This window comes from Boeremia exigua (genome assembly GCF_020726555.1).
Source record: "Boeremia exigua strain MPI-SDFR-AT-0100 chromosome Unknown C7974scaffold_11, whole genome shotgun sequence".
In the NCBI taxonomy this organism is placed as follows: Eukaryota; Fungi; Ascomycota; class Dothideomycetes; order Pleosporales; family Didymellaceae; genus Boeremia; species Boeremia exigua.
Genome location: NW_025763528.1, coordinates 823965 through 845514, shown reverse-complemented (window position 1 = coordinate 845514; position 21550 = coordinate 823965). Strand labels below are relative to the sequence as shown.

At 54.3% G+C, this 21550-nt stretch overlaps 7 protein-coding genes across 7 annotated transcripts; 4 read left to right on the top strand and 3 right to left on the bottom strand.

The window, feature by feature from the left end:
• Positions 1-632: 632 nt before the first annotated feature.
• C7974DRAFT_402033 (general substrate transporter) lies at positions 633-2697 on the top strand. Its single transcript, XM_046142649.1, has 5 exons — positions 633-814; positions 950-1627; positions 1678-2098; positions 2150-2229; positions 2285-2697. The coding sequence occupies exons 1-5, from the start codon at positions 659-661 to the stop codon at positions 2525-2527; spliced, it is 1578 nt and encodes a 525-aa protein (XP_045993370.1). The 5' UTR covers positions 633-658; the 3' UTR covers positions 2528-2697.
• A 2135-nt stretch (positions 2698-4832) lies between these two features.
• C7974DRAFT_402026 (uncharacterized protein) lies at positions 4833-7285 on the top strand. Its single transcript, XM_046142648.1, has 3 exons — positions 4833-5579; positions 5667-6547; positions 6630-7285. The coding sequence occupies exons 1-3, from the start codon at positions 5170-5172 to the stop codon at positions 6950-6952; spliced, it is 1614 nt and encodes a 537-aa protein (XP_045993369.1). The 5' UTR covers positions 4833-5169; the 3' UTR covers positions 6953-7285.
• Positions 7286-8015: 730 nt separating this feature from the next.
• Positions 8016-10750, top strand: C7974DRAFT_47512 (uncharacterized protein). Its single transcript, XM_046146629.1, has 3 exons — positions 8016-8656; positions 8717-8843; positions 8913-10750. The coding sequence occupies exons 1-3, from the start codon at positions 8226-8228 to the stop codon at positions 10677-10679; spliced, it is 2325 nt and encodes a 774-aa protein (XP_045993368.1). The 5' UTR covers positions 8016-8225; the 3' UTR covers positions 10680-10750.
• A 592-nt stretch (positions 10751-11342) lies between these two features.
• Positions 11343-12921, top strand: C7974DRAFT_416691 (uncharacterized protein; the record flags this gene model as incomplete). Its single annotated transcript, XM_046144011.1, has 2 exons — positions 11343-11370; positions 11423-12921. The coding sequence occupies 2 exons, from the start codon at positions 11343-11345 to the stop codon at positions 12919-12921; spliced, it is 1527 nt and encodes a 508-aa protein (XP_045993367.1).
• A 552-nt stretch (positions 12922-13473) lies between these two features.
• C7974DRAFT_47508 (uncharacterized protein) lies at positions 13474-14850 on the bottom strand. The gene is made up of 2 exons (XM_046146627.1): positions 14715-14850; positions 13474-14650 (listed from the first exon to the last, which is right to left on the bottom strand). Exon 2 carries the CDS (start codon positions 14523-14525, stop codon positions 13701-13703), a length of 825 nt encoding a protein of 274 aa, XP_045993366.1. The 5' UTR covers positions 14526-14650; positions 14715-14850; the 3' UTR covers positions 13474-13700.
• Positions 14851-15303: 453 nt separating this feature from the next.
• C7974DRAFT_442352 (uncharacterized protein) lies at positions 15304-18228 on the bottom strand. Its single transcript, XM_046145403.1, has 2 exons — positions 15919-18228; positions 15304-15804 (listed from the first exon to the last, which is right to left on the bottom strand). Exons 1-2 carry the CDS (start codon positions 18075-18077, stop codon positions 15438-15440), a joined length of 2526 nt encoding a protein of 841 aa, XP_045993365.1. The 5' UTR covers positions 18078-18228; the 3' UTR covers positions 15304-15437.
• Positions 18229-18258: 30 nt separating this feature from the next.
• C7974DRAFT_47239 (type I 3-dehydroquinase-domain-containing protein) lies at positions 18259-21536 on the bottom strand. Its single transcript, XM_046146537.1, has 2 exons — positions 20976-21536; positions 18259-20928 (listed from the first exon to the last, which is right to left on the bottom strand). The coding sequence occupies exons 1-2, from the start codon at positions 21127-21129 to the stop codon at positions 18401-18403; spliced, it is 2682 nt and encodes an 893-aa protein (XP_045993364.1). The 5' UTR covers positions 21130-21536; the 3' UTR covers positions 18259-18400.
• Between the last annotated feature and the right edge of the window lie 14 nt (positions 21537-21550).

The following is a 21550-nucleotide window of genomic DNA, read 5'->3' as shown; positions in this document are numbered from 1 at the left end:
AAGCTCACAAGGTGGGTCCGCGAATCAACGTCACTTCACCTGCGCCCCGGATTTCCTCCACTTCATGATATTCGATCCTGTTGGCATGCAGGGGTCAGGACTGGGTCAACGCCGAGTGCCCAGACGGATGGTACGCTTCCATCTGCAGTTTCGGGGCATGTTGCTGTTGGTCTGGCGCTCGGAAATTGGACCTCGCGTGATGTGAGGGCACCGCACGATCGATCACACCGACAGTGATATTTTCTGAGCCGTCCGTCGTTCGGAGAGGCAGTGAGTTCTTCTCCAGAAGCCGTTCTACAGTTCAGATCGATTGCTCCGCGCTAGGAACAGCTCAGTAGAGTAGTGAAAGCCCAAGACCCGGCTATATTGCAAGTGAAAAGATACCTGTCATGCATGTTCTTTGCGCGACCCCAGGAGTGGGAAAACGCTTGTTTGCGGGGGCGGCAGCCTGGGCGCAGCGCTTGCAGGGGCCTCGGTGAAGGTCCTCGCAGATCAACGGCCACTGGACAAGCACACACATGCTGGTCAAGGCGCACAGGCTTCTACCCTGAGAACCAACCGGTAAGATCACGCGCAAGTGAAGGCGCTTCTATAAAGCCTTGATCGTCGCCAGCTTGAGTACCGCCTCACATCTGCGTCTCTCTTCACTGTAGGTAGGATGAAGACCTTCTACAACATCTACGCCATCTGTGGCTTCGCCGCCATCGGCGGTGCGCTTTTCGGTTTCGACATCTCCTCTATGTCCGGTGTCTTGGGAACGCCTGCGTATTCCAATTACTTTGGGCAGCCTTCGGGTACTCGCCAGGGTGGTATCGTAAGACACCCCTCCCACTCTCAACGTCCACCTTCACCCGTTTACTATGCCCTTCGGTACTTGTACCATACAGAGTTGCTTCATTCAATTAATCAATTGACCTCTCTGCTTTGGAGTTTCACTAACGTTCAACAGACTGCTTCCATGCCTGCTGGGTCCCTCTTCGGTGCACTTTGCTCATCCTTCCTGGCCGACCGCTTGTCACGCAAAGTCGCTATTCAGATCGCTGCCGCTATCTGGTGCGTCGGTGCCATCTTCCAGGCTGCCTCCAATGGTGTCGCTCTCCTGTGCGTTGGCCGCGTCGTAGGTGGCTTCGCAATCGGTATCTGCTCGGCCATTGTACCAGTATACCAAAGTGAAATAGCACCCAAGGAGATCCGCGGGCGTGTAGTCTCATTGCAACAGTGGGCAATTACGTGGGGTATACTAATCCAGTACTTCATCCAGTATGGGTCCTCTTTCTACGACGGTGGTGTCGACAACCCATTCCAGCGCACGGCTGCCTTCCGAATCCCATGGGGCATCCAGGCAGTACCCGGTGCTATCCTCGGCCTCGGTCTCTTCTTCTTCCCGTATTCTCCACGTTGGCTCGCTTCCAAGGACCGTTGGGAGGAGGCCCTCACCGTCCTTGCCAACCTTCACGGAGGAGGTGACCCCAACCACCCGAAGGTCCTCGCCGAGTACAAGGAGATCGAGGATGCTCTTCGCTTCGAGCGTGAGGAGGCTGCCACCAGTTTCGCCGCCCTCGTCAAACCCCGCATCCTGAAGCGTGTCATACTTGGTATGTCTATTCAGATGTGGTCACAGCTATGTGGTAAGTATACAACGCCGTCTATACTATACTGTCGCTAACGCACTGTCTGGGCATGAACATAATGATGTACTACATCGTATTTATAATGCGGGGCGCCGGCATTGCAGACGAGCTGCTCACGTCGTCTATCCAGTACATCATCAACGTGTTGATGACCTTACCCGCGATCCTCTACCTCGACAAGTTTGGCCGCCGCCCAGCGCTCCTTGTGGGCAGCTTCTTGATGATGACCTGGCTGTTTACCACTGGTGCTCTCCAAGCGTCCTACGGAGTCCCTAATCCTGACGAGACGGACAAGGATATCTCGTGGGTCGTCCCTCGGCAACACGGGGGCGTTTCCAAGGCTATTGTTGCATGTTCCTACCTCTTTGTTGCCTCGTTCGCGACTACTTGGGGCCCAACGTCCTGGACATACCCCAGTGAGATTTTTCCGGCAAAAGTGCGTGCAAAGGCTGTTTCTCTGGCAACTGGTACGTTGGTGAGATCCATTTGATAGCGACAACGTGCTAATGAATCACTAGCTGCGAACTGGACCTGGAACTGCATTCTCGCTTTTGCCGTTCCCCCGCTTCTCTGGAGCATCAACTGGAAAATGTACATGGTGGGTCTTTCCCAGAGCGTCATTCCCTATGGCCGACAGCTAACAGTGAATCAAGATCTTTGGAACTTTCAACGGCCTTGCCCTCATTCACATGTTCATTTCAGCACCCGAGACCAAGGGAAAATCTCTTGAGGAGATGGACGAGGTGTTTGACAGTGGAATTCCTCCGTGGAAGACAGGAAAGATCGAATCGCGTCTCGACCAGCTCCAGCGCGATATCGAGGCCGGCGATGTCAAGGTCGGAACCAACAAGGGGTCCAGCCAGCTCGAGAGCGTTGCGCACGAGCCCAAGGTCTAGATGATCACGGGTCAGTCGGATGCTGCGACTCTGATTCTTCGGAAACGAAGGACCAGAGGTGAGTTGTGCGCAGCTGCAGGACTTCTCAAACGACGTTTCATGGTGCAATGCCTGTACGTAGCGGGGTTACATTATCGTGGTCTTTCTACAAGCCGCGCAATGACGAAACTCAATTTCTCTTAATCTCCCTGACATGCAAGAACAATTACAACCCTGGTCGCGCTGCTGATCCAAATTGGAAGATCGGCAGCGCTCAGATAGAGAGCGATGCAGAGCAGCAACAAGCCAGGACTCTCAGGTATACGATAATAAACACAGACATGCGCAAAGACACTCCGCCAGTACTGCATTCAGGAACAGACAAGTTACCACTGACGTAACTGCAAGACAAGTAATGAAGGATCAGGAACAGTGACAAGAAGCTTTTTGTTAGTGCAGCTAAGCTTAAGTGGAGGTATTCAGATGCAATTTGGAAGCCTATCACTTGTCCTAGAGAAGACTTCAATCCTTCGAAGACAACTCGGATGTGCCTGGATGCGGTACGCGATACTCTACAGACTACGTCACTAAATAACTTGCATACATACAAGCTCACAGCTTTACTTGAGGAAGCACAGATACACCTTTGTTTCCGAGTCCGACCACCTAACACATGCACTCACGTTTCAGGGTGAACGGCAGATAAGCAACCTTTGCAGTTGTAATAATGATCAAAGATGAAAATCTGTCAAGCGTTTCCCCCACTGTAGGTAAAGGCACTCTGTGTATTGTTTTGTTCTTGCGTGGTCAATTACTTGGCTCACATCCTCAATCTGCCGTCTTACAACGTAAGAGACATGATATGCACATCGTGCCCCACAAATGTCGAGATACTCTCCGCCACCACCTGCACCAGATGCTTCTTCGATGTACCCGCCTGCTCCACCCAACGCACAAGGACAGGCTCATTGTGTCGGTATTATTTAGCGCCGTTTCTAGGTTCCAGCAGCCTTTGCGGCCTTTCGTTCAGCCATTGCTCGGCATTTCGCCAGCACGTCTGGTGGAGGAAAGCGCTTGTTCGTCCTGTGGTACTGTCGGCATGCGCCACAGGTCATAGTCGCATTTAGACCAACTCGCTTGTGACCTCTCTTAACATATGGAGCATTGCAGTGATGGCAAGGTCCATTGCCATCTGCCTGGCCCTGGTGCCTCGCCATCACTGTAGCGCTAGGCTAATGTCCATTCTCAAGATAGTACTTGTGGTAGATTAAACATCCCACAACACCTTCTAGTCCAGGTATTGGTTTGTGCTTGCCAACTACGTATGCCGCTCCGCAGTGATGACAAGGGGGCTGGTCCACGCGGGCTTCTCGTTTCTAGCTGAAGCTTTGATGGCCAGGCCTCGTGCTCCTTACGGTAGAGGGTGCATGCATTGCATGCCATTGACTTAACGTCAAACCACCACTGGAAGTACTGGTCCCATGGCTTTTACAGCAAAAGCATAGGCTCTTAATCTTGTCTTCTTCGGTTAAGTGCCGCCTGCGGAGTCGGTTGCGTTTCTGTAAGACTTCTGCTGGAGGCCACACCTTGTTAAAGCCAAAGTAGGTGTTGCAATTGCCACATGTTTGCTGTTTTAGATCGGGATGCCATACTAGTAGCTTGGTGGATGTTTTTTGTCGACTCGTCGAGCAGACCGGGCTTCGTCAAGTGCATCGTGTTTTTGACAATCCTTGCGACCAGGCAAACCCCCATTTTTGAGTCGTTGCTTATTGCGTCGGGAGCCGATGAAACCACCAAAGATCAAACAGGGGAACTACAAGAGCTATTAGTACAGAGTTTCGCTTTGTCGGCCGAGGATACACTTGCAAATTCTTGAAAGAACTTTGTTGCGCTACCTGGCTGTTGGTAACATGTGGTGAGGTAGTTTCCCAAGGACCACCTCTCCTTGCATTCAACAGCGTCAAACCCCGCTCTGTGTTGATGATAGTCAGCCGCTTTCCGGCAATCAATATCCGCACGCTGACTGATTGCGAAGTCGGGGCACAGGCCTACCGTCCAGGTAGCAACTTACAACAGCTAGTTCGGCTGTGGATCTGGCAAATTGAGCGATTCAGATCTCAGGGGTTGACTTGTACAATGCACATAAGTTCGTGCAGGCAAGGGCGAATTGCGGAGACACGCTAAGTTGCAACGAAAGTGCGAGGCAATTGCGCGGCTGACAAGCTTTGACAAGTTTTGTGTAAGTCGCATGCCAATGAGCACGAATAGTATCGCCACCGGACCCACTTTTATTTCTAGGGTTTGTACGCAAACCTTCCCAGGACATCGGGGCAAAGTTGCTGCACTATCCCCATCTTTGGTCCATCGATTGAGCATCAATATATCCTTCAGTCATGGTCAGCAAGGCTGCATCATTGACTACGCCGAAGCTATCGCATTTACTCACTCACACGGCGCCGTTTGTATGTCTCTGCGGCCCACAATAACGCTGCGGATGATCAGATACGGCAAGACTCACAACCCTCATATGTCCTTTACCTCTCTATGCTTGGGAATTCCATGCGACGGACCTAGCGATAGCGACAACATATCACTACGAGGATCCTGCTGATTTCCCTCACAAACAAGACTTGTGTAAGCGGAACAGCTCGCCAACAACCATCATGGACGGCACCGCTATCACGTACGCCACGTCGAAAGACTGGGTCGACATCATGAAGAATCGGAGTAAAGTGCGCATGCACGAGCTAATTGAGCGTCTTGGATTGAGGGCAAAATGGTCGTCTAACAAACGGGGTAAGACCAACTTCGAATCAGCAATACTCAGAGAGCTAGTGCAGGACATGGGCGACGTTGTAGCCACGCTACCAAAAGAGTCCGACGATCTCATGAGGCGCCTCAGCGAAGAGAACAGCCTAAAGCCAGAGGTGGATACCCTCTTGGAGAAGCATGGAAGCAGAATTTGGGGGCGGGTTGGCGATCGGGAACATCTAATTACAGCCAACGAGCCTGGTGTAGAAGATGGCCTCTACCCGAAGGATCTCTACTTTGAGAACGAAGAAGACAAACAACTGTAGGTGACGTTTCGGCCTGGCTATCCTTCTCAAGAGACCTCCACAGAAGTTCAAGTAACATTGACATTCACTAACACTGTTCGTAGCATTCATAAGCTGGTACATTGGTGGATAGGACTCAAAGCGTGCAATGTTATATTGGCACGTGAGCGCTTAGATCGCGAAAGAAAGAAGAAAGAAGAAAATCGAAAAGCCAGAGCTGAAGCCGAGTTTAATGGACAGACTACAGCTGGTGAGGGCAGTACTCCCGCATCATTTGTTGCACTTGCTCCAAACTCAGTCTTCCAGACTGAGACGGCTTCACGTGGGAGCCCCATATCCTCCACTGCGATGCTGACACCCCCTGAACCCGGTGGCAGTCCGGTTGCCGGCCCCCGCGATGGTCTCGGATATACTTCTGTCAATGGCGCCGCGGTAGGCGAAGATAGCATTCCAAGGTCATCCATTTCCAAAGAACAACCTCTTAAAGTCGTTGAAGGAGTGTGGGATAGACTTGCAGCAAGAGAGGGACATAGTTCGCAGCAGAACCCATCATGGGCTACTGCAAGCGCAAGAGCACCGCCACCCGCAGACGATGAATCCGCTGTCCAGCAGCAGATTGGGCTGGCAAATCAAGCACATGTTGACAAACAGATTTGCGTCGAGGTCGCTAAGCTGGTTGCGAGTTTCCGGACTGACGACGCGGCCTCTGAAAACGTTCCTCAACAAAATGCCGGGATCCCATACCGAGGCTTGGACTATGATAGCCTGCGAGCGCTTCGAGCCCTTATCTACAACGAAGAGTGTAGCGTGCAATGGGACGAGGACACCCTTCTCAACCGCCTAGAGAAAGCATGGAGAGAAGGCGTGCGAGCCGATTATGACAAGATGCTTGAAAACATTCCAGTGTTCATTGCAAGGGAGCGAGCAATCCTAACTTGGATCGAGCTTAGGCGACACCTCGCGGCACTCGACCGTGCGGACAGACGTAAGTGCTTTGCCTCATTTCTACAAGTCTATATAACGGCTGGGTTTCAAAGCGGAGTCATCGCAGTACTGACCAATGGAAGGATGGAATTCCGAAGGCCAAAGCGCACCTGAAATTGAGCGGCGCATTCAGCAACACAGAACGCTTATGGGCGCCACACAAACCATCAGCGCAAATTTCGAAGACATCGGGCAAGGATTTGGGCTTGGTTATGGACTTGTTGTCGACAGAGACGAGTTGCTTCGACAAGCATTCGTGGTGGTCGCGGGCGAAAAGTTCGCAGTCGAGATGCTCTGGAAGCCAATAGAGTTTACGAGGATTGTCAGCTGGCTGGGAGAAAGCGTCGAGCCTTTCCGCAAGACGGAAGAGGAAGAAGGAAGGGGTACTCTGTGGTATGTCGGGTAGTGCAGGTGGAAGCACAGACTGCCTGTCAAATATTCATGTACATATTACTGTTTTCAGTCACGGCGTTCAGGGTACTTGTCGATCACCAATGAGCCAGCACTATCGGATTCGGGTAATCGGCCATACATGTTTCAGTCATCTCATCACGTTCCAGGATTGTGTAGGATTGCGCTAGCCCCGTGACGCAAGTCATTGAAAATCTTTCGCAGCGTACGATCAGGAATGCAAGGCTACTTGTGTAAGGACTCCAGAAGGTGCGCTGGTGTACACATGGAGCTTAGGACCTGTTGGGAGGGGGAGATTACTCTTGCTCGGTAAAGTGTAGTATTGCCAAGGGCGGATGTCGTACGTTGCGTGCGACGTCAGTTAACCTGACTAGTCCAAGTCTATGCCTCGATTCTATCTTTACGTGTCGCATTGAAAGTACGTCCCGAGAGCACAGACAGGGATTGTCAGATTCAATACGTGTGCGCCGCCTCACCTCAAGTCTGCAACAGGCAAGTGTAGAGTAAGAGTGGCAGCGGGACGCTCCAGGTCAACCCGTACATGAGCGGACAACGCTGATCCGATGTTACACCGATGTGCAATTCCTAACCCTAAATCATGCACGAGTAAAAACTCAAAGTCGATACGAGCGCGTCATAGACGCATCTGTGCTTTACGAAAGCGTATTCGCTACGCTTATTCGCTGACAGAGAGGAGCCTACTGCTTGACGTGGAAGATCACTCGGGAATTTTGACCAAAGCTAGCATAACTCTTACACGTATCGACACAAATGTACGGTAGATAATTTATTTGTTGTTATGCTAAATAACCACAAGCGTCGCACACCAGAAGCAAGGGCACAGTAGCCCGTGATGCCTGCCCAATGGAATAGGAGTGGTAGTATGATTACTCAAGGGGTGGCGGCGAGTCATACCGAGTGGACGCGTACTCGATAGCATCGGTCAGAACTCGCTCGCTTCCTGCATGCATCTCCCGACTCTGGTATTCCACGCTCCTCACCTGACCTCTGGAGCTCTCGACACCTAGGCAAATTGCGCAGAGTGTATGCCGAGAGACTACGTCCGGCGTCTGAGACAGCAGAACCTGAACTTTGTTGCTGCCAAAAGAAAGGCAGCCCGCTAGTGGAACGAACGTTTACGCTAACTAGCTGGAGTGGTCCCCTTTACGTTACCGAGTCTCACTCTATCGCATCCACGTTTGGCCTGCGCCATCCCCATCACTTTTTCATCTTCGCCTCTTATTATCCACCCGGACTCATGCATCACCATGAGTTCCAAAGACAACTTGGCTCTGGATCTGGAGCACGGCGTGCGACGATGGGATAGGCAAAGATGGATCAGCGTCTTCAGCAGCCATTCGCCTACTATCCGCGAAGTGACTGAATGCTTGGGGCTGGGCTTGTCCGCATCCAGCTCAACGACAAACCGCGGCATCCCCAAATTCGACAATCCGGACTATCGCAAGCTGTCAAGTGAAGTCACAAAGTTGTCGAAAGAGCTGCCCAAGGAAAGAGATGCATTGCTCGATTTTGCTGCAGATCCACACAGCCTAGATACCGAGCTTGAAGAACTGCTCGGTTCTTACGGGCCCGCTATCTGGGGCAGGAATGCCGATCGCACCTGTCTCCTCACTCCCGATTCAACTAAGAAGACCTACAACAAGGATTTATTCTACGACAATGCGGAACACCGAGAAACGTGAGTATCTTGCGCAACATGTAGACTGTCTGATTTTGCGCATCGTATTAACTAGTGCAGACTCAAAATCCACCTGCATCGATGGATCATCATCAAAGCATGCTACTACATCAGGAACATGAAGCTTAAAAGGCCTTCTGGTGCCAACGACTACGACACTCTTGCTGATATTGACGCTGAAGGTGCTGTAAGTGCAGACGTTTGCCACCATTCACATGACGTTGGCTTTGTAGCTAGTCTGCTGACCTCCTTGCAGTCTCAGCATGGAACACCACTATCACTATCACCACCGCAGCCTGATTCGTCAGTTCGCGCTGATAGCGAGGCCAAAGTTTTTCCTAACTTGAAAAAGCGCAAGAGCTCGGCATTCCTAGGCGGCGGCTCTATGTCAGATGGAGAGGAACATCCTTCTTCGCCTGCCAAACGGCCGTACAGTACCTTGCCGACAGGAACCAGGAGTGCGAGTCCAAGGAAGTCACTCAAGTCTTATGGCGCTTCAAGCCCCGGTAGCATAGAAAATCTACCACCTCTGCCGGTGCGACCTTTCGATCAGAACCATCATCTTTCGCCAGCGCCAAATGTTGGTCCCGAATCTAGCCGCATCCAACTTGGCCCAATGTCAATCAATGAAGTCAATGGGATCTCTGGCCCGCCTACAGCTTCGTCAACTCTTGCTGGGGGATTCACGGCTGTCAACACAAGCTTCCCCTCGGCCAACACTCCGCCACCACCGCCACCGCCACCAGTCCGAGAGTCCTCACATGAAATCTCACGAGCATCATCACTTGACTCGAAAATGACCTCGCCAGCACTAAACCGGGTAGAGCCTCGCACATACACAAGCCCATACGATTCAGCTGCACAGAGCGCTACTTTGCCATCTACAACTTCTGATCCTCGATCTGTCTCTGCACCTACTACGGTGTCGGCTGCTGGTCAGGGATTCCAACAGATCAAATCACCCACCCCTACCAACGGTGTCGTCAGCCGCGAGTCGTCAGTGGCTCGTGCACCATCTCAATCCTTGTTTGGCTCTGGACCTGGGCCTCAAGCGACCTCCCAGCAACAGCCGCAAAGCTCACCGCCAATCCAAGTCAAATCTCATGTTGAGAGCCAGTCCCACAATCGCACACCTTCCAAGACTCATGTTCAGCTACACCAGCAGCAAGCGCCAGCTCAAACCTCAAGTCGTGCGAATACACCCAGTAGTAGTCATCATGTCGGCCGCTCTATTGCCCCTCACCCTTCTAGCAGGTCTAGCACGCCATTCGCGCAAGACGCAAATGCTCCATCGATTAAGTCTCTAATTCAGCAGATTGCGCCCGCGCCCGCGCCTGCGCCGATAGAATCACATGCGCCGGTCCACGGCATGCGAATTGTGCCTGCGATAGTGCCGGCTGGTCATCCTCAAGCTGTGCAGCCTCTTCCACCTGTCGCTCCTCCTGTTCAGCCACCGCAACCAGTTTTGAAAAGCCAGCATGCCGAGATCCCTCCTCCGCATCAACTAAGGCCTGTTGTTCCTGTGGTTGAATTGCGTTTGCTTCAATGTGAGGTACTTGCATTGCTCATTCAATACCTGTTTCCAAGGCCAGCATCACCACCAGACGAGAGAATCATCATCAGCCAGATCCAAAACCTCTGGTACCTTGGTGAGGCCATGTTCCGCGCTGATCTTGGACCCCATTATGAGATCTGCTCCCGCGTCTTGCAGGCTTGGCTGCACGAACGTCAGTCCATCACAAGTCTCCGCCACTCACTGCTAGTGCAACCTGGAGTCAGCCCAGCAGGGCTCATGGATCGCCTCCTTGCTATGAACGATCTTCGGGTTATGCGGTTGAAGTGGAAGAATATGAGCCCTCTGGACGGTGCCAGCCCAGAAGACCTGCTTTGCAAGACATTCGCAGTCATCTCCAATACAGAGAACACAGAGCATCTCTTCAAGGATGGACTGGACCGGCTCAACAGGGGTGTGTTTGAATTCCTCCGGAATGAAGACACAAAAATCGTCATGCAAAGGCGATGAGAAAGTTGTGCATCTTTTCTCCTTCGAGCGTTTATCTTTTTGTTTGTCGATTTCCTTTGTTCTCAAAAGTGCAATAGGTGTTTATCCTGTGGGTTTAGCGATGGCGTTCGGCGGTACTCAGTGTCAAAGTCTCTGAGACTGTTCATATCCTGCGTAGGGTTGGCGGCATGTATTTACAGACATTCTTCAGGCTCATATCAGCCATAATAGCAGGTGCATAGGTGCATTCAGCTAGAAGTGTCAATACACACGATGTTCTCAAATCGGGAACACTATAATCTTGCACCTCATGCAGGCCACAACCCGCGTTCACATGGGTGCGTGACCTGCAATTCCTTCCACACTCGTCAACTGTCACGTTCAGCGACACTCACGCGCTCTTATCACATGTGTCATTCCAAGCTCGCAGCCCCTTGCGTTGCAGGTGGCTTAAGCCTTGATCGCCCTAAATGGCTCGCTAGTGCTACATCGACCCGTCAGCCTCACCTTCAGCCTCAGCCGTCCAGAGTACCCACACACCACCCTTCTGCCTAACATGTCACGCCCACGATGAGCGGCCATGCCTATCTTTTGCTCTCCTGCAGTCTCCCTCCCTGAATCTACGCACGGAGCGGTGCCTTCGTGCTTGTAAGCGTAGCCTTGTGCGACACACATTCGTTGAATATGGGATTCCGTCTCCTGGTGCCTTCTGGTACGCCGCGACCCTCTACAGCTCAGCCTGTTGCAGTAACTAACATCCACAGGCGAAGGGCAGCATGCGCTCCTCCCCAAGAGACCAGACCCCCTCGGCGCAAATGCGACGCTCCAGTACTCGGTCCTCGGCTCGACCGCCGCCGCCGCCGCGTATACGTCCTTTGCTACGCGATACAGTCAACGAGTGATTCCAGGCTATGCTCTCTCGAGATCGGCGCTCTTCATACGATCGTCGGCGAAACTGGGTCTACTTGCAGGTGTGCTGGGGGCAGCGGCGGAGTTGTATAGCAACTCGCGGTTCACGTCGGTCGTGCTCTCGCAAAACAATCAAGATGCTTCGCCCTGGAAGCTATATGAAAAGGCGAAGAGCTTCACCATCGACGATGGCTGTCTCATCGGCGGAGGACTAGGACTTGCTATATCGGTACCCGCCCTCTTCATACGCCGGCTTGCTATTCCGCGCTGGACAAGATGCTTGGGCTTGGCAAACATAGGAGCATGCGCAGGGGTTCTCGCTGGGCATAGCTATCTGCAGTATACCGGCGAGCGAAAACGGGCCTACGCGCGCCTCACGCGACGGCAAGAGCGACGCTCCATCGCCTTCTGGGATCTGTTCTGGGATAAGCAGGCAATGGCAAGGTTCAACCCTTTGGTGCAATTGTATATTCGCCACAACACATTGTGGTACGCGCAGCAACTTCCAGACTCGGCCTTCAGCCAGGCTGATGATCAGGACGCCGCCTCGGCCCAACCTCGAGACTCGAATTTCAACGTTGACAGCTCGGAGTCTGTACATGCGCAGGATGACCAGTCTTACTATCTGCCACCATTCGATTATGCAGAGGATCTGAAGTACATCAGTGTGGAGGCCACCTACGCCAGGATAGAGGAGCATGAAGCGGAGATTGCAGCTCTACTAAAGGAGGCCGAGTTCATCCTATACATCAGCGCACACAGACAGTACGAGTATTGCCACCTTCAAGACGTGGACGACGAAGAGCGGCGAAAGCGTCTCGAAGAGCTCCAGCTCCTGCAAATCACATATAACAAGCTCCGCAGCGCCGCCGAGCAGCTCCAATCGCGGCTCATCAACTGGCGCATGTCGCTGCAACACAAAGCCCTCATGGACTCCCCCACAACGCCCGCGAGCCCAGTAACCGCCTGGCTGCCCCCCTCAACCCACGACTTCAAAACCCACAACCCGGCCCTCGCCATCCAGGAACTCGAGCGCACCCAGGCCGCCCTCGACGCCGAGGTCCGCAGCTTCGAGGCCAGCATCGCGCACCCGGGCTACACGCAGGACAAGAAAGCGCGCTGGCGGCTGGATCTCGAGGACGGCCGGTCGCTGCTGCGCGTCGCGGACAAGGTGGTGTGGGAGTTTGAGAAGATGCAGGACGCGGCGCGCAGGCGGAGTGTGCTCGAGCGCGAGCCGAGCGAGCCGGCGAGGGAGCAGCAGGCTGGCGCTGAGCCGGCGGCGGCGGCGGCGCGTGCAGAGGGCGCGGCAGTGGCGAAGCGCGCGGATGGCGGGTTGGAGGTTGGCAAGTCGTGATACCCATGCAGTATGTCAGTGAATGCATTGTAGTCCGTTTCCATGCTACGTTTGCTGTCGATGTGTTGCCTCGCGTGGCTCGCACTCGTTCGTGCTCTCTCCTCTTGACCCCAACACGTCGCCTGCAGATCTGTCTCCATCGTGGGAGACCAGTGTCACATCGCCACTTGCCTGTGTGGAATGACCGAGCAAGTCTAGCGAGTAAAACAGCCACCGCCGAACGACTGGTCGCTGCCGATGTCGGTCTCAGCTGGCCACTTGGGAATGCCTTCGCGGTGAGCATCAGTCTCTGTGGAATCGATGTCTGGTTTTGCTTGGAACAGAGACGTTTAGCTCGAAGCCATGGTGCGTCAAAGAAGCTTTGGGCTGCTGTGCGCGAGCAATGATGTTACCTGATAGCTATTTCATGTGCATATTATGGTAGAGCATTTATCGAAGGTTAGACGTTATGAACCGCCGAGAGAATGCGAGATACAGGCCTATAGGCAGCAGCAATGCAGCCTTCGATCGAACAGAAGGGACCACCGCAAATCAATGTGAACGAAGGAGCTTGAATGCATCTATATAGTGTCTATACGGTAGCCTGACTTGATTGTTCCTCGCGCAATGGTCCAACTCCTTGAGGACGGTGTCCTATCATGTCCGCACTGCGAGCCATATCTCAGAAACGACCTCGTGGTTGAATTTCCATTATATACTAAGTTATCATATTACACGCATAAACTTGTCGTCTGAATCGCAGGGTAAGACTGTGGATAGAGCAGCCTTAAGGCGAGCCTCTAACTAGCCGGTTCACGCGCCATGGCGAAGCGTCCTGTCCAAGGTCTTTTCCAATCAGGCAAATCATTCCGTCGACCGGCAGCCTCCAATATCAGATCGTCTGTGGGAAGACCAGATTGGATCATCGCCTCGCGGCCACGGTCAATGCGCCCCTGCTCAGGTAACGCGAATGATCGCCATGCTAGTCGTTGGGCGTGCTCAGTCTTTGTGATATCGATGTTTTTCTGCAGTCCCCTGTGTGCCAATTGAGCCTCTTTCAGATCCCCTAAGCGAGCACTCAGAGGAATTGCCTGGTCCACTGGGGTGAGCGGATCTGACATGCCTCCTGCGTGACTACGCTGAGTCGATTCCATGAGCGGAAACTGCTCCAATAGATGAGAGAGACGAGGAGATTTGTCGATTCTCGGTTTTACGAAATTCGCTTGAACCCGTGCAGTTGCGTCCGGATAGTGTCGCATCAGCTTAAGTGGGTACGCAATTTTCATCTCAGACCATTTGGGATATGGCCGTTGAAGCTTCGGCTTCCAGCGTTCTGCGTCAAGCTTGCGTCTATTAAGCTTCTTCTGCTGTTCGCGGCTGATGTGTTCTTGGGGTATAGTGAGCTTCAGCGCCATGGTGACAGGCCCTGTGACACTCAATGGCGGTGTTGGTGGGAATCCTTCATTAGGTACTGAGAGACGGAGATCTGGTAGTGAGGCTGATTGCAGTGATATTTTGCGTTGGCGCTTGACGGGTCCAGCCTCGTAAGTACTGAAACCACTTGGCTTCGCTCCATCATACAGGAAAGAACGCTTACGCGAACAGATAGGCTTGGGTTGTGCCATGGTGTCGTCGCGCTGAATGCAATGCTGTCATCGATTGCGCCAGTGCGTTCGACGGCCTGTAGGCTGCGGCGGTGATGGTGATGGTGAGATCCTTCAGCTGAGTCGTCTATAAAGGAGTGTGGCCTCTGTTGTAGTCACAGTCAGATGGCTGCCTATGCATGGCCGTGGTGGAGGATCGTAGCTACTTACTGAAGCAAGAAGAGGAGCTATAGCGAAGTGAGTGAGAGCATTCAGGGCATCTGCAGCGCTGTACAAAGTGAGTTGTGCTGTGGCAGTTATAAATGAGAGTATTGGGTGGCGGACGTGTACTGTTAAAGTCAATGCGAACTTACCGCAATGTTGTTAGTAGGTCTTGCTCTTTGCGGACAGCAAGCAAGACAGCCACCGGGTGGGTGGCCATGGCGGGAAAGCACGTCCAAGCTGCAATTGTCCAACACAAAAGCTTTCGAATAGGTATCCTTGTCGTTCGTGCTAATGCACAGTGCAGCATTTGCTCCACCGAAAACCGTAGGAAATCGTCTAAGGTAATGCTTGCTTTGGAAAGCAGCGGCTCTGCGTCTCACGAAGCCCTACTAATAGCGAATAAACTATAGAAGTTGTCAGTAGATTGTGGTGAGACATTGCTTGCTACCTGCCTGGCTTAGGAACGTTGTAAGGCTGCGTGCATCAATGCACGCGCGCACAAAACTAAATCGCGGAGAAGAAAAAGTAATAGACAAGTCAGTTGGGGTCTCTTCGCTACGTAAAAGTAAGCCCAATCGCTATGTGAAAGAATCCTGATTTCACATCGTTACTCCAAAGCCAAATAGCAGAACCGTCGCAGTCCCAGACCGAGAAGCAACGCCAACGCCACGCTGAACAATGCTGTGCAAATCGAAATCAATAAGAGAAAGTCGCGAAGACACCCCGTACCTAGCGCCGTAGAATCTCGTCCTCCGCCATACTCCAATCCCAGGTGTCTTCCTCAAGTGTCTCGTCAAGTATCTTCTCTTGCTTTCCCCAAGAAGCTTGCGTGTGGACAGACATCGCAGGGTCGTTGTCTGCAAATCTCCCGTACGATAACCTGTTTAAACTAGTTATGCTGGCGCCGAGACTCCAACATGTGGACCAGGTCCAAGACAGTAGAGGTGCGATAGATGAAGTGATAGGCGTCGACCAAGTTTTTAAAAATGTGCGGTATATGAGTGTCGGAATGACAACGCCGCGCTTTGGCGCGTTCGTGTTAACGGCAAAAGGATAGGGTGAATAGCTCGCATACTCGGGGTGGCAGTAGATCTCGCTGTTCTTCTGGTCAGCGCAATTCGAGTCGAATCGGAGTGAGAGAAAGGAGAGGCAGACTGACTGACTCTAGTCCAGAGATAGGAGGATAAAGATCGGAATAGAAAGCACGTACCAGGCGACAGTTTCGCTCGCCCACCAGATGAAGGACAGTGTTAGCAAGATACTGAGTAACGTAACGCCGCCCCACATCTTCAAAGGTCTGTTCCCGACTTGTCGCTGCGTCTTGAGACGCTCGTCCCAGAAGAAGCTGCGGAACCATTCCCACGGCGAGAACTGAGCACTGACTTCGCGGACGATGATAGGACCCCTCTCGCCCGCTCCCTCGGGCTGGTTGTGCTCTACGGTTGTTCCTACTCTACTCATACCTCGGCTAGCATCTCGGAGGCTCGTGGTTGTAGTCCGTAGACGTTGGCGAAGCCGGTGCAGCTGCACGGCCTCAGCTTGACGCTCCCGTTCTGCTTCACTTCGGGGCGTGGTTGTAGGGAGTTCAATGCCGTGTAATGTGTCGTCCTCGGTTTCATCATCGGCGGTAGGCGCAATGAGTTCTTCGAGCGAGTGTATGGTGTCCTCTCCATAGTCGTGGCTAGCCCGAGCTTCCTGTACAAGAGCTTGAAGAGCTGAGCTAGGGAGCTGCGGAGGGGGAGATGCATGTTGGGTGGGCTCTAGAGTCGGCCTCGCTGCTGACTGCTCATCTTCGGCCAGCGCTGCCGGCATTTCTGGCGCGCGAGATGTGCTAGAACTGCCCTTCGTAACAGATTGTGATCGCAAGTCCGTCGGCTGCTCGACCGACTTGTGGGTGGTGCGTGGGCCAGGCGTGTCCACCCACCCCCCCATTACGTAGGGCGTCTTGGGATTGCGGACAGCTGGCTCTGTCGGCATCGGCGTTGCATCAATGTCTTGTGCTGGTGGCGCCGACGAGGGCACGTCTGGCGTCGTTGCATCGTGTGGTGTGTCGTGACGCAGTCCGCGCTGAGACTGTGCTTGCTGCGTCGCAGTAGATGCCGCGGCTGCAACCGGCGCAGACGTGTCGCTGGCTGCTGCGTCTATTTCCGCTGGTGGTGGATGCGCAGGGTGGGCGCCGGCGGTGCGGGAGGCGCTGTGCTGCGGCGGTGCCGGGTCGGTGTGCGGGCGCGGAGGCGCTGATGCCTTGGGACTGGGCGTATTGGACACGCGGGCCAGACGGCGCAGAAGGTCCTGTGAGTCGGTGCGGCGACTGGCGAAGGGCCGGGCAGGCGTCCTCTCGGCGCTCGCCATGACGTCGCGCTCGACAAGGCCCACCGTCTCGATGCTCTTCCCGTAGACGGCAATGGGCGAGTTCTCCTTGCCGAGCTCAGGCTGCGACTTGCTCAGTGACTGCCACGAATTGGTCCGCCTGCGCAGGCGGCGGCCGGGCGAGCCCTCGTCGGGCGGCGGGCGCTCGGCAGGGCCCGTGTCTGGGGCGGCGGCCAGCGACGACGGGCGGCGCGTCTCCTCGGGCGAGTGCTCGCGGATCCTCTCCAGGCGGGCCGAGGCCAGGCGCTGCTCGCGCAGCGTCTCCATCTCGCGCGCGCGGATGTCGTCCAGCTTGGTGTTGCGCGGGATGTACGGCGTCGACACGAGCATCGAGGCCTCGTTCATGTCGAAGGTGAGGTCCAGCTCGCCCGAGCTGTCCGGGCGCTGGGGGCCCGCGTGGAAGCCCTTGTGCGAGAGCGGGCTGTCGTCTGCGCGACGCGGCGCAGATCCTCGCTCGGGCGGCGCGGGCGTCTGCGCCTGCGCCTGCTGGGGCGGCTCGTCGCGCGTGATGTTCCGCATCCAGTCCGCGTTCGTCCGGCCCTTGCGGCCCCAGCTGGCGGGCGCGTGGACGGCCGGGCTCGAGCGCATCGAGCCGCTGCTGCTGGGCGGGCTGTGGAGCGCGCTGCGCCCAAGGGCACCGGGGCCGCCGGCGTCGTGCGCGTTGTGCGCGTCGACGCGCTTGAGGTTGTCCATAGTCAGGCCGACACGGGCTTGCGTGCGCGCCTTCCGGAACGGCTGCAGTCTGCCATTGGGGGCTGCGTGGAGTCGTCGCTCGTCGCGCGCTTTCTCGATCATGAACTGCTCGAATTCGTCGTCGCCTTCGAGCGAGCTCAGCCCCGACACCACCGATCCAGAGTTCTGCGCATCGTCCTGCACGTGATGCGCCATGTCGAGAGTTCCATCTGCCGTCTTGCTTGTCGTGGTGCCGCGGGCGTGGCGCGTGCTCGAGATGTTGGCCGACAGCGCGGGGATGGGCTGGAGGGGCCGCCTCGAACTCATTGGTGTGCAGGCGACACGTCGCGATGGTACATAGCCAGTGGCTTTGGGTTCGTGTGGGCAGTCGTGTGCACGTCAGCGCATCGGGTTCTCGTCGTCAGGTCCTTGTTCGCACCGGCCAGCGCCGTGGTTGTCTCGCAGCAAGACGCGTCCGTGTCGCGGTCGTGACTTGCACTGCAGCCGCCAGCGATCGCCCGCAGGGATGCGCACTAGTCCTGGACAACCACCACACCACCACACACCCATGCATGAATAATGTCTACCACCGGTTTGGACTCTCTGTACATCAGTTGAAAATTCTGTTTGTATTGGTTCGTGGTATCATCTCATGGCTCCTGGTCGTCAATTGCTTTCATCCTTCTCTCCACCATCTCAGGGTCAGCGTTGCCGTGCTCGTCCCTCCAAGCCTGCAGTACCACCTCTCGCATAATTCGCCGGGGTGCTCGCTTTCCTGTAAACAGCTCAAACTGCGCAAACGCCTGCTCTGGGAGCCAGTCGAGTCCGTCCATGAAAGTCCATAATCTCGAAGGCTCATCTCGTATTTGGTTCATCAGAGGGGTGTTGAGTGTTCTGTATGCGAGCTCCATCACCACCCCTCCTGTTGAACTTCTCAGCCACTCTTCTGGCAGTGTGAAGTGTGGTGCAGGGTTGTCATCTATTGGATCGGCTGGTATGCATGAGAGTATGATCGTCGGTAGACGAAATCCTTCTGGCCAGGCGTCGTCTCGAGACTTCATCGTGTGGAACATTGGACGGGAACCCTGCACCGTGGCCGATGGAACTAGGCTGGCTCCAGCCGAGGACGAGACAAGCCGCGTAAAATGGGCTACTAGATCCTCTGCTTTCTCTAGTGTTCGGTTGAAAACGACAATGTTCTTCACGCCCAGCTGTAGCAGTGCGTACACTGAGCTTCGAGCCATGCCACCTGCGCCCACGACTAAAGCGCACGTTGTAGGTCGCACCGCGTTCGCAGGAGACAGCCCTCTACGGATACACGATCTAATGCCAATCCATTCAGTGTTGTCTCCGTGAAGTGCTTGCACAGCTCCTGATTGACAGCGCTCCTGAAAAAGCTCTAGGTCACCAGGTACACTGCCGTCGCCGTTCAGATGTCGAACAGGAATCAGTGTATTGACAGCGCCAATAGCTCGAGCGTGCTGGCTTAGTGAGTCCGCCAGCGAGATCACTTCAATCTTGAAAGGTTGGATAACAATGCATCCACCAAAGTTTGGGTCGTGCACAAAGTCTTGCAGGCTCTTCAGAGTCGACGTCTGAACGCATTTGAACTCATGGGGCATGCCGCAAGCAGCGTAGCCGGCATTGTGCATAGCTGGCGATAAGCTGTATTGGGTTCTTGCACCGATAAGATGAATCTTCATCACATCGAAGGTGAAAGTTGAATAGAGTGCTTGTGTGACTTCTCGAGCAGTGAGCCAAGAAGTCTCTGGATTGCGTTCGCACTTTGCTCCGAAGTCAGCCTTGTCGCGGACTGATTCTGGTATGACGGATGTGAGGTGCTTGTTGAGACAGGCTGAACGACGTCCCGCTCGTCCTATGTTGTGGCGGATCAGCGGGACCGTACTATTCCTGGCGTAGATTTTCGACATCAGATGGTGCACAGAAGCGTCATCGTCCACAGACCTGGCTGGGCGCGTGAATCGCACGACGTCGCAACCTAGTCGGACCGCAGTCTCATAATAGTTGCCCCATGAGCGATGGTCCCAACTCTTATCTGCGTGTAAATGTCCGATGACCTTCGACCTGCCTCGAGAAGCGATCAGCTCGACCACCGTTTCCGCACCAATCGACAAATCCACGGTTATGAATTCAGGCGCCATTCGTAAACCATGGCGAACGTGCTCAAGGTACGATGGTCGGCTGTAGTCTTTTGATGCTGAAGGTAGCACATGGTAGATAATGGGCACAACAGTACTGCGACGTATCTTCGAGATACAGTTGCTGATGTCGTCCGCTCGTATCGTTCGGAGTCGCTGGCTATGGGGGTCGAGTTCTGTTGGGTCAACCACCACCTCAAAGGCATCAGAGCCGTACTCGAGCTTCTGAATGTCCACATCTTCCGCTAGCAGATCTGATAGCGGTACTTGAACCGCGCAAGTGTACTTTCTCAGCTCAGTGGCCACATCTGACAACGGATACCCCGGTTCCAAGGGAGGGTTTGCGTTGCCTACAGGCCCGTCTGCCGTGTCGCGTGTCAAGATGAGGGACAGAAACTTCAGAAAAGTACGTTGAGCACGTTTGAGGGTAAGGAATGCCGGTGCAATAGGTTGGTCTGATGGTGTGCCGGACCGAGCCGGCGCATGTTCAGAGATATTGCAGAACTCATAATTCGAGCAACGCCGAAGAATAGGCGCACTGAATGCCAACATGTCCCTTAACCTGCGGAGCTCAACTCCTCCAAGGTATTCGTGTATGCTGTGCAGGTCCCGCACGATGTGAATGATAGGATGTGTCTCAGCAAATTCCTGCATAAATAACTGCCCATTTCTTTCTAACGAACCACCATTGCAGACAACAATTGCGCCCTTGTCGTGTATTCGGAGAGCAGTTCGCAAGAGCTCTTCTTGTCGTAGATTGTGATTCGAGGCGCCAAATTGCTTTCGATATTTGGCAGCAGAGAAGCCTGTCGCTTCTTGGAAAAGATCGTCAATGTCGACCACGCGGCGTCGACACGCCATAGACGCTATGACTGCCAGTGTCGACTTGCCCGTACCACGCATTCCAATGAGGACAATGGATGCATCTGGCTCAAACAAGCGACGTGTTTCGTTCGGCGGAGAAGTTGGAACCGGTGTTTGTCGTGGAGTGGAGCGGGCGCTGGAAGTCATGGATGTTACTGTGTTCGGTCAGCATATATGCTGAGAGGAGTCCAGCGCTACTCACGCGAGTCTTCAAGGTTGGGCTTGACTCTTTGGCGCGCATAGAGGCCCCCAGGCAGGTTTACATCATGCAAGGTCGACAGCGCACTTGTGGGTGAGTGGCTGTCCTCGCTCATGGCGGCGAAGGACCGCTTCGTTCCTACTGCTGCAGATGCCATGGCAAGATCCGGGGCGCCCAACTCCTCCTAGAGAGTGTCCTTCTGGGAGTATGAGAGCTTCTGGAATATGGAGGCTGTCGTGTGCTGTGGCTGACAGCAGTAAACCCTCGGTGTTTCTTTTACGCGCAATCTGCTGGCCGGCTAAAGGGAACGTGCTGCACGCAACATCTGAATCGAGCAGTAATGTCGTCTAAGTTTGGTGGAGAGCTCTTCAATCTGGTGAGTTGGGAAACAGCTTCGGAATTGCAGGTGTGACAGGCACTGGTGCTAGCACTGCCATGGCACAAGGTGCGGTGTGGAAGCGAAGTTCGAGGCTTGGTGGAGGAGCAGCCGTCGCCGACGCGCATCGGATGAGAGTTCTTCCCCGCACTCGTTCCTTCCCCAGACACGCAACTCACAGCTCTCCACTCCCAAGCCAGCC

Coding starts and splice junctions, on each gene's coding strand:
- C7974DRAFT_402033 (XM_046142649.1), top strand. CDS start 659: ATGAAGACCTTCTACAACATCTACGCCATCTGTGGCTTCGCCGCCATC. Junction 1,628..1,677: donor AGATGTGGTCACAGCTATGT/GGTAAGTATACA, acceptor ACGCACTGTCTG/GGCATGAACATAATGATGTA. Junction 2,099..2,149: donor GGCTGTTTCTCTGGCAACTG/GTACGTTGGTGA, acceptor ATGAATCACTAG/CTGCGAACTGGACCTGGAAC.
- C7974DRAFT_402026 (XM_046142648.1), top strand. CDS start 5,170: ATGGACGGCACCGCTATCACGTACGCCACGTCGAAAGACTGGGTCGAC. Junction 5,580..5,666: donor AACGAAGAAGACAAACAACT/GTAGGTGACGTT, acceptor CACTGTTCGTAG/CATTCATAAGCTGGTACATT. Junction 6,548..6,629: donor ACTCGACCGTGCGGACAGAC/GTAAGTGCTTTG, acceptor GACCAATGGAAG/GATGGAATTCCGAAGGCCAA.
- C7974DRAFT_47512 (XM_046146629.1), top strand. CDS start 8,226: ATGAGTTCCAAAGACAACTTGGCTCTGGATCTGGAGCACGGCGTGCGA. Junction 8,657..8,716: donor AATGCGGAACACCGAGAAAC/GTGAGTATCTTG, acceptor TAACTAGTGCAG/ACTCAAAATCCACCTGCATC. Junction 8,844..8,912: donor ATATTGACGCTGAAGGTGCT/GTAAGTGCAGAC, acceptor ACCTCCTTGCAG/TCTCAGCATGGAACACCACT.
- C7974DRAFT_47508 (XM_046146627.1), bottom strand. CDS start 14,525: ATGGCACAACCCAAGCCTATCTGTTCGCGTAAGCGTTCTTTCCTGTAT.
- C7974DRAFT_442352 (XM_046145403.1), bottom strand. CDS start 18,077: ATGAGTTCGAGGCGGCCCCTCCAGCCCATCCCCGCGCTGTCGGCCAAC. Junction 15,805..15,918: donor GCGAGCGAAACTGTCGCCTG/GTACGTGCTTTC, acceptor CCAGAAGAACAG/CGAGATCTACTGCCACCCCG.
- C7974DRAFT_47239 (XM_046146537.1), bottom strand. CDS start 21,129: ATGGCATCTGCAGCAGTAGGAACGAAGCGGTCCTTCGCCGCCATGAGC. Junction 20,929..20,975: donor GCCCAACCTTGAAGACTCGC/GTGAGTAGCGCT, acceptor GACCGAACACAG/TAACATCCATGACTTCCAGC.